At 37.4% G+C, this 13,813-nt stretch overlaps 1 protein-coding gene across 1 annotated transcript in view; it reads left to right on the top strand.

The window, feature by feature from the left end:
- CRLF3 (cytokine receptor like factor 3) overlaps window positions 1-13,813 on the top strand; it is a 40,725-nt gene that overhangs the window by 22,675 nt on the left and 4,237 nt on the right. Inside the window, 2 exon segments of the mRNA XM_081271616.1 lie at window positions 2,867-3,089; window positions 4,608-4,740. Coding sequence (XP_081127742.1) covers window positions 2,867-3,089; window positions 4,608-4,740 — 356 coding nt within the window.

Here is a 13,813-nt window from a genome sequence, read left to right as displayed (position 1 = left end):
TAACCTTTGAAATAGGATTTCTGATTGAGCTCTGTGGTGCACTCCACCCAGCAGCTCAGGAGGCTGAGGGCAAGAAGATCTAGAGTTCAAAGCCAGCCTCAGCAAAAGGAAGGTGCTAAGCAACTCAGTGAAACCTTGTCTCTAAATAAAAAATACAAAATAGGGCTGGGGATGTAGCTCAGTGGTTAAGTGCCCTGAGTTCAATCCCAAGTACCCCCCCCCCCAAAAAAAAAAAACAAGAAAAGAAAAAAAGAAATAAGACTTTTTTTTTAAGAGATAATACTTCTTTTATTTATATATATTTTTAGTTGTAATTGGAAACAATATTTCTTTATTTTATTTTTATGTGGTGCTGAGGATTGAACCCAGGGCCTTGCTCATACTAGGCGAGCGCTCTACCGCTGAGCCATAACCCCAGCCCCCGAAATAAGACTTTTTTGGTACTGGGGATTGAATGATTAACCACTAAGGCATGTCCCCAGCCCTTTTTATTTTATTTATTTTTGAGACAGGTTCTCCAAGTTACCTAGGGCCTCACTACATTGCCTAAGCTGGTTTTGAACTTTCAGTTCTGCCTTAGCCTCCCTAGTTGCTGGGATTATAGGTGTGTTCCTTAAACTCTCAGCTTGCCCAGAATTTTGCATGTTAAGTCATGTTATGTGTTTGATTTAACCATATTTTAAGTACAAACAACATCAAAATTAGCTATAGTATATAATATGTTAACTGTGAAGAAATACATCATTCAGAGGGGAATGCTTAGCTTCTGGAAGGTATTTTCTTAAATGGATTCTTTTATATATATATATTTTTTTTTAGTTGTAGTTGGACACAATACCTTTGTTCCATTCATTTATTTTTATGTAGTGCTGAGGATTGAACCCAGAGCCCTGCGCATGCTAGGCAAGTGCTCTACCACTGAGCCCCAACCCCAGCCCCTTAAATGGATTTTTAAAAAAAGTTTTTTAGCTGTAGATGGACACAATACCTTTATTTTATTTAGTTTTATATGGTGCTAAGGATAGAACCCAGTGCCTTACATATGCTAGGCAAGTGCTCTACTGCTGAGCCAAAACCCCAGCCTTTTTTTTTTTCCTCTTTTTTAAGAGTCTTAGTGTGAAAGAAAGAAGTAGAGATGCTTTTGTTGGTACAAAAGAATTCTATTATTGCTCATATTCTCTACCACCACCACCACCACCATCACCAACAAAACAAAGAAACCCTGAGGAATCTTATTTCATTTTTATTATTTTGATGGTCACTCTATGTAGGGTTATTTCCAGTTTCTGGTTTTTTTTGTTTTGTTTTTTTTTTTTTTTTTTTTGTTTTTTGTTTTTTTGTTTTGCTATAAGCATTCTTATTCATGTTTCCTTGCACAGAGGCATAAGGTTTGTTTTTTTTTTTTTTGTTTTTGTTTTTTTTTCTGATATGTACCTAGCTGTAAAATGATGAGATCTTAAAAGTATTGGATTTATATACTATTAGGTAGTACTGGTCTTTTAAAAAAATAATTGCATGAGTTTAGCCTTCCATCACTGTATGTGAAAGTGTTCTTCAACATCTTCACCAATGTTTGGTATTGTCAGATTTTTTATTTTTGCCAAAATGGTATTCATTATGGTTATTACATTGCATTTCCATATTACGAATTGGTTTGAATATTTTTCTTTTCTTTTGGCTATTTACATTTACTTCTTCATCTTCTTTTCTTCTCTCTCTCTCTTTTTTTTTTTTTTTTTTTTTTTTTTGGTACTGAGGATTGAACCCAGGGGCACTTTATCATTGAGCTACTTCCCCAGTCCTTTTACTTTTCATTTTGAGACAGGGTCTTGCTAAGTTAATTAAGGATTAAGGACTTGCTAAATTGCTGAGGCTGTCCTTTTTTTTTTTCTAATTTTAATATTTATTTTCTAGTTTTTGGCAGACACAACATCTTTATTTGTACGTGGTGCTGAGGATCGAACCTGGGCCGCACGCATGCCAGGCGAGCCCGCTACCGCTTGAGCCACATCCCCAGCCCCTGAGGCTGTCCTTGAACTTGCAATCTTTCTACCTTAGCTTCAGAGCTGCTGGGACTACAGGCATGTGCCACTATGCCTGGATTGCGATTTATATTTCTTTTTCTTTTTTTTTTTTTTTTTTTTTTGGCTTGGGGGAACATTGGAATTGAACCAAGAGTGCTTAACCACTGAACCACATCCCCAGCACTTTAAAAAAATTTTTTTTTGTAGTTGTAGATGGACAGCATGCCTTTATTGTATTTATTTTTATGTGGTGCTAAGGATTGAACCTAGTGCCTCACATGTGCTTGGCAAGCACTCTGTCACTGAGCTACAGCCCCAGCCGCCCCAGCACTTTTCATTTTTTATTTAGAGACAAGTTCTCATTAGATTGCTTACAGCCCTGCTAAGTTGCTGAAGCCAGCTTTGAACCTGCAATCCTCCTGCCTCTGCCTCTCTAGCTGCTGGGATTACAGGCATGCCCCACCATGCCTGGCTCTTGGCGATTTATATTTCTTAATCTAACTTACTCATATCTTTTGCCTATTTTTCTGTTGAGTGTCTTGTCTCCTATTTATTTTTAGGATTATACATTACAGGTATTAATTCTTTGTTATATGAGTGATGTATAGACCTTTCAGAATTATTCCTGAATTCTGAATGTTTTACTAAGGCATTATTATTTAGAAAAACATGCCATTTCTTCAAGGAATCAGATTTTTTAAAATATCAGTCTGGGAAGTATTATAAACACTTCAGTCAATAAAGAAAAGAAAGGAACTAGTGATGACATATTTCCTATGGCCTTCCCTAGAATAGCCCATATCCAACCTCGTTTTTACCTAACATAAAACCTTTCTTTTTAGGTGGATGACGACTTCACAGCCCAAGATTACAGGCTTCAGTTCCGTAAATGCTCTTCAAATCATTTTGAAGATGTTTATGTAGGTTCTGAAACTGAATTCATAGTATTGCACATAGACCCCAATGTTGATTATCAGTTCAGAGTCTGTGCCCGAGGAGACGGCCGACAGGAGTGGAGCCCGTGGAGCGTCCCCCAAATAGGTCATTCTACATTGGTGCCTCATGGTATGCAATACCGTCTCACCCCTAAGGCTTAAATGCATATAGAAACAGTTACATTCTGTGCTAAGGGCTACCTACTGACAACTTTTTTTCTTCTTTTTTTTTAATTGCTTTTATTTTTTAAATACATGACAGCAGAATGCATCACAATTCTTATTACACATATAGAAAATAATTTTTCATATCTCTGTATATAAAGTATGTTCATACCAATTCATGTCTTCATACATGTACTTTGGATAATGATGTCCATCACATCTTTTCTAAAGATAAATCCTGAAGTGATGAGAAGAGCATGGAATATCTTGTACTCAAATTACAGTTCCTTCATGTAAATTTTGTTTTTATCAGTTCTTATCTAGGGATCTCAAAAATAATGCTAGATATATTCTTAGCATCACCTAAAATCAAAGATTGAATATATTGCATAGGACACAAAGTTTTTCAAACCTTCAATAAATATCTGGGCAGAGGCAATTTCTTAAATCTTAAGATTTGAAATTGGTCTCTCTTCTCCATTACTATTTCTAAAGACATATTCTTTTTTCTCCTTTTTTTTTCTTGTTTTGATAAAAAAACAGAGTTTCACTTTTCACTATATTGCCCAGACTGGCCTGGAACTTTTGGGCTTTACCAGTCATCCTGCCTCATCTGCCTGAGTAGCTGGAACCACAGGCATGTGCCACACACCTAGCCACTTATTAATAGGTAGTTTTTTTGTCTTCTTCTTCTTCCCCCCCCCCCCCCTAGTTCTGGGGATTGAACCCAGGGCCTCACCCATACTAGGCAAGTGCTCAACCACTGAGTTATACCCCAGCCCTTTTCATTTTGTTTTGACACAGGGTCTTGCTAAATTGTCCAGGCTGGCCTTGATGATTGCAGTCCTCCTGCCTCGGCCTCCCAAGTAGCTGGGATAACAGGCAGGTGCTACTATGCCTGGCAGTGTTCTTTCTTTAATGTGGTGCTGGGCATTGAACCCAGGGCGTTGCTCATGCTAACCGTGCACTCTACCATTGAGCTACACTCCCAAGCCCTATTAATTAGTCAGGTTGGAATAAACTCAGACTTTAACCATGTTTTTTTTTTTTTTTTTTTTTTTTTTTTTTTTTTTTTTTTTTTTTTTTCTGGGGATTGAACCCAGTACTACATCCCCAGCCCTTTTTATTTTTTAGTTTGAGACAGGGTCCTGCTAAGTTGCTGAGGCTGGCTTTGAGCTTGCAATCCTTCTGCCTCAGTGTTCCAAGTTGCTGGGATTGCAGGAGTGTGCTATCACACCAGATTTAAAACATGATTTTTATTAGCTAGGAGATAACACTTAATTGATGCTGTACCAAAACTGTGTAGGAATGTACTAAAATCTTTCTGTAATTTGTAAGAGTACCATGATACCCCATAATTGAAACCCTTTATCTTAGTAAATTTGGCCATGACCTCTATTAGTAGTCATTTTTTAATGTGTCTGTATTGAAGTTATCCTTAAATAGGAGTCTAATAATTTTCAATGTCTTTGCTTTTAAAAAGAGTGGACAACTGGCTTTGAGGGATACAGTCTGAGCAGTCGAAGAAATATAGCACTCCGGAATGATTCTGAATCCTCAGGTGTTCTCTACTCCAGCGCTCCAACCTATATTTGTGGGCAGACATTAACATTCAGGCAAGTGGATATGAATATATCTGTCATAATCTGGGCACAGTGGCGTCCATCTGTAGTCCCAGCTACTTGGGAGGCTGGGTGGGACAGGAAGATTGCTTGAGACTATGAATTTGAGACCAGCCTGAGCAGCATAGCTAGATCCTGTCTAAAACATCTGTCATACTTAAGTAACATAACAAAGTACACAGAACATGTATGAGCTTTAAATTAAAAATATCCTGAATTTATTTATCATTCATAGGCAGTGTTACTTTGGGGAGAGTTCTTTATTTCTGTGTTCAGTTTTCTCATCTGTATTCATAAAGTATTATGAAGATTAACTGATATGTGTATAAAAATGTGTGTAAAAACTCAACATGAGGGGTTGGGATTGTGGCTCCGTGGTAGAGCGCTCGCCTAGCATACATGAGGCACTGAGTTCGATCCTCAGCACCGCATAAATGTAAAATAAAGATATTGTGTCCACCTAAAACTTAAAAATAAATATTAAAAAAAAAAACCTCAACATGAGGGCTGGAGATATACCTCAGTTGGTAGAGTATTTGCCTCGCATGTGCAAGGCCCTGGGTTCAATCCCCAGCACCACCAAAAGAAAAAAACAAAGAAATAATACCTCATAAGTCTCTCCACCACCTCCCCCCTCCCCCTCCCGCCTATGGTACTGAGAATTGAACCAAAGGTCACTTTACCACTGAGCTATATACCCAGATTTATTTTTTATTTATTTATTTTTAAATAAATAAATAAAATAAAGGTATTGTGTCCATCTACCACTGAGCCACAACCCCAGCCCTTTATTATTTATTTTGAGACAGGGTTTTAGCAAGGCTGGCCTCAAAATTGGGGTCCTCCTGCTTCAGCCTTCCAAATTGCTGGGATTATAGACAAGTACCTCCCCACTTGGCTTAAAAATCATTCTTAAGGGCTGGGGTTGTGGCTCAGTGGTAGAGTGCTTGCCTAGCACACGTGAGGCCCTGGGTTCCATCCTCAGCACCACATAAAAATGAAGTAAAGATATTGTGTTCACCTACAACTAAAAAAAATAAATTTAAAAAAAAAATCATTCTTAAAAATTCAGAGGCCAGGGCTGGGATTGTGGCTCAGTAGTAGAGCACTTGTCTAGCATGTGTGAGGTGCTGGGTTTGATCCTCAGTACCACTTAAAAATAAATAAATTAAATTAAGGTATTGTGTCCATCTAAAACTAAAAAAAAAAAAGAAAAAAAATCAGAGGCCAAGGATATTTTTTGCTTTGTCGATCTATGAGAACAAGTCTCTGAGAGAGATAAATATCAGCGTACACAAACCATGCAGATGCCTCTCTGTAAAATGAGGTTCCTCGTAGGGTTAGTTATAAGAAGGAGCAAATAATTAGAGGGTTGGGATTTTTTCAACCCCACCTACCAACATCCAGGAAAGGGCATGGGGTAGGCAGTGCTGGAGAGTAAACTCTGTAGAAACTGTTGAGTCACAAGGTTTGATGAGCTTTCAGATTGCTGTACACAATGAACTGCTGGAAGAGCGTTGTACCTAGAGGGAGTGTGCCATCTCTGTGCCCTCCTTCATCCCTTACCCTATATATCTCTTTGTCTGCTCATCTCTGTTCTTTATAAACTGAACATTGTTTCTCTGAGTTCCAGGACCATTCTATCAAAATATCCCCCAGAGGAGGAGGAGGTCATGGGAACTCCTAGTTTATACCAAGTTAGCAGCATGTGAAGCTCAGATTTATGATTGGTACCTGAAATGGGGGCAGCCTTGTGGGATCTAATGCTGTCTCTAGGTGGAGTGTCAGAATTGAGTTGAATTATAGAACATCCAGCTGGTGTCCAGGGAGTTGGAGAATCGCTTGCTGTGGGGTGGGGGAAACAGAACAGCCCACACATGGTCAGGGAAGTGTTCTGTGCTGTACTGAGGATGAACGTATAAGAAAAGATTGTTTTTTCCTTCATACAGTGTTAGATTTTCAACTGTTGTATCCTCAAGCTTTAAATTCTCATTCTCAAGAGAAGCCCCATTTATCATGCATTATCTTTTAAATATATATCTGATTTGGTTTTTAATATTTTATTGAGGATTTTTGGGTTTCACAAGAGGTGTATTTGTGTTTTTTCTTATGCCTTTGTAAACAATTTTTATACCAAAGTAATGGCCAACCTCAAAGAAATTTAGGAAGTATTTCCTCTTTGCTTTCTAAAAGTATTTGTATAGAATTGGTATTATTTCATCCTTACATGTTTACCAGAATTTACTAATGAATTTGTCATCCTAGAGTTTATCTGTTGGAAGATTTTCAATTAGATATAGGACTATAATAGATAAAGGACTCTTCAAATTATCCATTTCTTTTTTTAAAATATACTTTATGTTTTAGAGTATTTTAGGTTTACAACAACTAAGAGAAAGGTACAGAGAATTCTCTTGAAGTGCCCTCTGCCCCCATATATGCATAGCTTCCTCTATTAACAGTATTCCCCACAAAAATAGTACATCTGTCACAACTGAGAAACTTACATTGACACATCATTGTCACTCAAAATTCTTGATCAATGTTTTAAGAGACAATAAATCCTATTTTAGAGTTAGTGTAGCAAGGAATGTATTTCTGTATCAAAAATCCTTTGCCACAGGCTGGGGTTGTGGCTCAGTGGTAGAGCACTTGCCTAGCATGTGTGAGGCACTGGGTTGAATTCTTAGTACCACATATAAATAAATAAAGTCCATTGACAACTAAAAACAAAAAAATTTTTAAAAATCCTTTGCCATGAATTGATAAGGCATCCTTCTCTCTTCCTTTTTCTTAACAAGTTTTTTTTTTTCCCACTTTAACAAGGACATGTTTGTTGACATATGATTTAATACCTCTTCCTTGGGATTGTCAGACTTACTTGTCACATTCCTGCAGTATGTGATTGTCCTCATGTCACTGATTCGTTTAGCAGCATTAAGTATTGATATTTTTTCCTCAATCTGTAACTGATAGACAAAATAAAATTCTCATTTTGTTATTTCTTAAATTTACTATGAAGTTAATCATTTTTCACAAGTTTATTAGCCATATACCTAAATTTTTAGAATCTTTGTTCTAGGTGTTCACTTTAGGAAGAAGGAAGCTTGAGATTAGATATTAATGATACCTTGCTATTTAAATCTAAAAATAGCCAAAGTGCAGATTAATAAGAGTAAATTAGCTAGCTGGGTTTTTTAAATTGTCATTGTACTTTTATTTTATTTGTTTATATGTGGTGCTAAGACTCGAACCTAGAACCTTACACATGCTAGGCAAGTGCTCTGCGACTGAGCCACAACCCCAGTCTTAGCTAGCTGTTTTGATGTCTTTGAAATTTCTCCCTTTTTGGACCTTGTTCTTTTTAAACCATTTTACCTTTGAGAAAGATTATCATCTAGAACTTCTATCCTACTCTATGAAATAGATGAATTCCAACAAACTTTTACATAAATTTATTTTTTAAATTAATTATTTGTCAGGTTATTTTTGTATGTGGTGCTAGGAATTGAAATCAGGGCCTCACATGTACTGGGCAAGCACTCTACCACTGAGCTACACCCCCAAACCTTATAGAAGGTTTTACCTCCTGCATTGAACCCAGGGGTACTCTACCATTGAGTCATGTCCTCAGCCCTTTTTATTTTATTTTTATTCTTCTGGCACTGGGGATTGAACTCCGGGGCACTCTACCATTGAGCCATGTCCTTAGCCCTTTTTATTTTTTATTTTTAGACCAGAGTCTTGCTAAGTTGCTTAGGGCTCACTAAGTTGCTGAGGACTGGCCTTGAACTTGTGATCCTCCTGCCTCAGCTTTCTAGATGGTTGGAATTACAGGCCTGTGCCACTGCTCTGGTATCTGAAATTTGTGTCAGGATTTTATTATGTAAGTTGACTGAATCATAGTTTGCAGTTCACATTCCTTCCCCTCCCCAGAGGTTGAGTTGATATCATGTGGTTCAAAGGTTGGTCTTTGTGGCAGTTTCCATCCAAAGTCATCTTGTTAGGAGTAAACTATCCAGGGACCCACCTTGAGTCACTTTATTAACATAAGCTGTCCAGTGTGAGAGGTCCACCATGAATAGCAAACACACTCCTGTCTCAAGGAAAATTCCTCCCAGGAACCAGGACATAAACCAGCCAAATTCTTCATTATACAATATTATAACAAATATACACTATTATTTATCCAGGATTCATAAGTATTTATTTTTTAGAGAAACAACAAATTAGGGATAAAATTTTGGTCCTAGCTGGGCACAGTGGTGCACACCCAGGTACTGTAGAGGCTGTGGAAGGAGGATTGCAGATTTTGAAGCCAACCTGGGCAACTTAACCAGACCTTCTCAAAATAATATAGAAAGGGCTAGGGATGTCACTCAGTACTGCTGGGGATGTCCCCTAATTAGTAGAGTGCTTGCTTAGCATGCACAAGGCTCTGGTTTTAAATATCTTAATGTTTATTTTAGAATAAACCCGAAGATTATCATAATCAGAAAATTAATAGCTATAATACTATTATCTAATCTATAGACCCTACCAGATTTAGTTGTTTCAGTTAACATTCTTTATAGAAAAAGTCTTGCATCATGTATCATGTCTTGATAGTCTCTTTTAATCCAGAATAGTTTTTCTGGTTTTGTTTTGACTCTCTGAAGAGTGTAAGCTAGTTATTTTATAGAGTGTTCTCCAACTTGGGGAGTATTTCCTAAAGATTAAATCCAGTCATGGATCTTTGGCAGAAGTATTATAGAAATGATGTCACATTCTTCTCAGCATCATATCAGGAACCACTTGATGTTAGTTGACATGTTGCTGGTGCTATTAAGTCAATAAATCCCAAGTTTTTAATTCTGGGAATATTTTAAATGCAATTGACACAGGTTCATTAAAATAGGTTGGAAATCATAATCTAGAGTTTATTGATTTACTGTAATAATGTTAATGACATTAATAATGTTAATGATATTAATAAATATTATCACTAATCATTCACCTGTTTTCTCAAAAGAATAGATCTCTTAAAATATATATAATTTTTCAGTATTGAGCATGGTGGCACATTCCTATAATCCCAGAGGCTCAGGAGGCTGAGGCAAGAGGATCATGATTTCAAGGCTATCCTCAGCAATTTAGTGAGGCCTTAAGCAACTTAAGGAGACCCTGTCTCAAAATAGAAAACATAAAATGGGCTGGGGATGTGTGATGTGCCACCGGGTTCAGTCCCTGGGATCAAAAACAATTATTTATATATTTACATATATATATATATATTTTTTTCAAAGTTGCCATAAGTGTTGTATTTCTTGGTCAATTTAAGTTTTGTAGGTGTTTCATAACAGGAGATGGGATAGGATGGATTAACTTTAACATTTAGTTAAGGTGGTATCTAACAAGTATCTTTTAAGGAGATAGTTTGAGTTTATATTACTCAATAATCACTTTTTTACTATTAGTTACTTATTTATGGTAGTAAGGCTGGAATCCAGGAGCTGAGCTATATCCGCAGCCCTTTCTTTTTTTATTTTGAGACAGGATTCTGCTAAATAGCTTCAGGCCTCACTAAATTGCTGAGCCTGGCAATTTAGCGAGGCTCACAATCGTCCTGCCTCAGCCTCGCAAGCCACTGGGATTACAGGTGTGCACCATGGTCCTAGGCTCCCCAGCCTTTTTTTTTTTTTTGAGACAGGGTATCACTAAGTTGCTCAGCTGGACTTCAACTTGTGATCCTTCTGCCTCAACCTCCCAAATTGCTGGGATTACAGGTACAGGACTACTGTCTATTACTGATTCTTTCAGTTGGTTATTACTTTGGTAGTTGTTAGTGGTTTTTCCAATTCTATCATTTCTTCTACATTACTTTATACTGTGAGAGTTTTTTCTTCTGTATGTATTTATATCAGTATAATCTCATGGTTGCTTATCTGTTCAAAGGGCTGTACACCCTTACTGCCATATTTCTTAAAATCCTTTCAGGATTTGGGGTTTTTAAACATTATTATTATTTAAACAGTATTTGCTATGCTTTAAATGTGTCTCCAAAATCTCAGGTGTTAGAAACCTAATCCCCAGAGCTGGGGTTGTAGCTCAGTGGTAAAGCACTTGCCTAGCATGTGTGAGGACCACACTAAAATAAAATAAATAAAATAAAGATATTGTTTGCATTTACAACTAAATTTTTTTTAAATAAAAAGAAAAATAAACATAATCCCCAGTACAAGGGGAACGTTGAGAGGTGGGACCTTGTAGGGACGATTAGCTCATGAGGGCTCTGTCTGCACTAGTGGATTCATGTCACAGGAGTGGGGTTTTTGGGGGAGGAGGAACCAGGGATTGAACTCAGGGGCACTCAATCACTGAGCCACATCCCCAGTCCTATTTTGTATTTTATTTAGAGGCAGGGTCTCATGAGTTGCTTATTGCCTCACTTTTGCTGAGGCTGGCTTTGAACTCTTGATCCTCCTGCCTCAGCCTTCTGAGCCACTGGGATTCCAGGCGTGTCCCACCAAGCTCAGCTACAGGAGTGGGTTTTTTTTTTTTAATATATTTTTTAGTTTGTGATAGACCTTTATCTTATTTATTTATTTATATGTGGTGCTGAGAATCGAACCCAGTGCCTCACTCATGCCAGGCAAGTGCGCTACCACTGAGCCACAGCCCCAGCTCCTCAGGAGTGGGTTTTGATAGAGCAAGTTTGGCCCACTCTCTCTTTCTGTGCTCTTTTGCCCTACCACTTTCTGCTATGGGATGTACCAAGCTCTTGCCATCAGATGCTGATACTTGGGTGTTGTACTTTTGGCCTTGGGAACTGTGGCAAATAAATTTCTTGTCTTTATAAATTACCCAGACTTGGTATTCTGTTTAGCAATACAAAACAGACTAAGACAGTATTACAGTAAGTAATCTTATCATTCTGTAGCTTCTCTTTCCAAAGTTATGTATTGAGATTAAGACCAAACTGAGCTAATTTATTTTTTTTAACTTGCTGTATATATTTTTTCCATTTCCTTACTGATGGGTTTTGGGACATTTGGGGTTATACTATTATAAACAACACTCCAGTGCTGTAGTGAATATCCTTGTACAAGTCTCCTTGTATTCCTGTTAGAATTTTTCTAGGTAAAATACACAGAAATGAAATTACTGTGTCATTGTGTGTGCATCATCAGTCCTTTCTGCTTTATGAGGTATTGTCAGGTGGCTTTCCCCAGCAGCCATCTTGGTTTATATTCCAGTCGTGGTATATGGGAGATCCTGTTTCTTTATGTTTCTTCTAGAATTTAGTGTGATACTGTGTCATAAAGTTTTGTCTGTCTTATAAATGGGAAATGATCTCTCACTGTATTTTTTTATCTTCCTTAAGTTCTAATGAGGTTGGAATTTATTGGCCATATAGGTTTTCATGTTGGTGAATTGTCTGATTCTGTAATTTCCCTATTTTTCTTGTGGATTATCTGCCCTTTTCTCAACTTGTTGATAATTGCTAAATTCTGGGACATATCTTCAAATACTAGACTTTTTTGAGATAATTTTTGATCTAGATTTCATCTCAAAATAATTTCCCAGAATATTAAAAATAAAATATTTCTCATCTTTTAATTGTGGCAAAAAAAAAAAAAGCCATTTGTGGTGGTATATACCTATAATCTCAGTTACTCAGGAGGCTGAGTCAAGCCAGCTCTAGATTTTGTAAATTTTTTTTATATCAGCCATGATAAAGATCTGATGTAATACTGAGGGATCTTGGGCTGAAGATGTGGCTCAAGCGGTAGTGCGCTCGCCTGGCATGCATACAGCCCAGGTTCGATCCTCAGCACCACATACAAAGATGTTGTGTCCACCGAAAACTGAAAAATAAATATTGAAATTCTCTCTCTCTCTCTCTTTGAAAAAAAAATACTGAGGGATCTTTTTTTTTTTTTTTTTGGTAACTCTTTTTTTAACACTTAAGTTGTAGATGGACACAACACAATGCCTTTATTTTTATGTGGTGCTGAGGATCGAACCTGGGTCTCGCCTGTGCTAGGTGAGCGCTCTACCACTGAGCCACAACCCCAGCCCCTGTTGGGGTTCTTCTATATATTTTTGCTATTAACCCCTTATCAAATGTATGGTTTGCAAATATTTTCTCCAATTTCTGGACTGGGGATGTGCCACAATGGTAGAGCACATACTTAGCATGTGTGAAAAGCCTCACATCAAAAAAAGAAAGAAAAATGATTCATTCCATAGGGGCCTTTTCACTCCCTGGATGGTTTCCTCTGCTGTGCAGAAGTTTTTTAGTTTGTTCCAATCCTTGTCCATTCTTGCCTCTGCTTTGAGGGTTATATCTGAGAAATCATTGCCAATGCCGGAGTTCTACGGCTTTTCCAAGTTTACTTCTAGGAGTTTTATAGTTATAAATCTTATATTTCTTTAATCCATTTTACTTAGTTTTTGTGTGTGGTGAAAGATAAAAGTCCAACATGATTCTTTTGCATGTAAACATCCTGTTTTCCCAGCACCATTTGTCTTTTCCCCATTGGATAGTCCTGACACTTTTGTCAACAATCATTTGACTGTAGACGAGTGGGTTTATTTGGGGGCTCTCTGTTCTGTTCTTTTGACATAGATGTCTTGTCTTTATGACAGTACCATACTATTCTGTATTGTTAATATGTTTTGGTCTGAAAGTATAAGTCCTGCAGTATGCTCTGCTCTTCTCCTTCCTGGAAGCTATAACAGAAACTGGGGCCTTCTTGCCCAGCCCTGAGCTGCACTGGCTTGGAGAAGGGACATATTTGTTAAGATTAAAATAACACCAACTTCATAGGTTGTTATGAGAATTGGGAAAGATTCCATCCATGAATGACAAGGACACATTCTGGAAAATGCATCATTAGACTATTTCCTCATGGTACAAACATCATGGAGCATACTTACACAAACCCAGAGATGTGACTTACTACACACCTAGGCTTTATGAGTAACCTATGTGTATCCCAGGCTACAGACTTGTACAGTATGTTACCGTACTTCATATTGTAGGCAGTCATAATGCAATGGTAAATATTTGTGTACCTAATCA

Source organism: Spermophilus citellus (genome assembly GCF_964194105.1).
Source record: "Spermophilus citellus genome assembly, chromosome: 17".
Classification (NCBI taxonomy): Eukaryota; Metazoa; Chordata; class Mammalia; order Rodentia; family Sciuridae; genus Spermophilus; species Spermophilus citellus.
The sequence above is the reverse complement of the archived record's forward strand: the minus strand, read 5'-3'. Positions and strand labels throughout refer to the sequence as shown.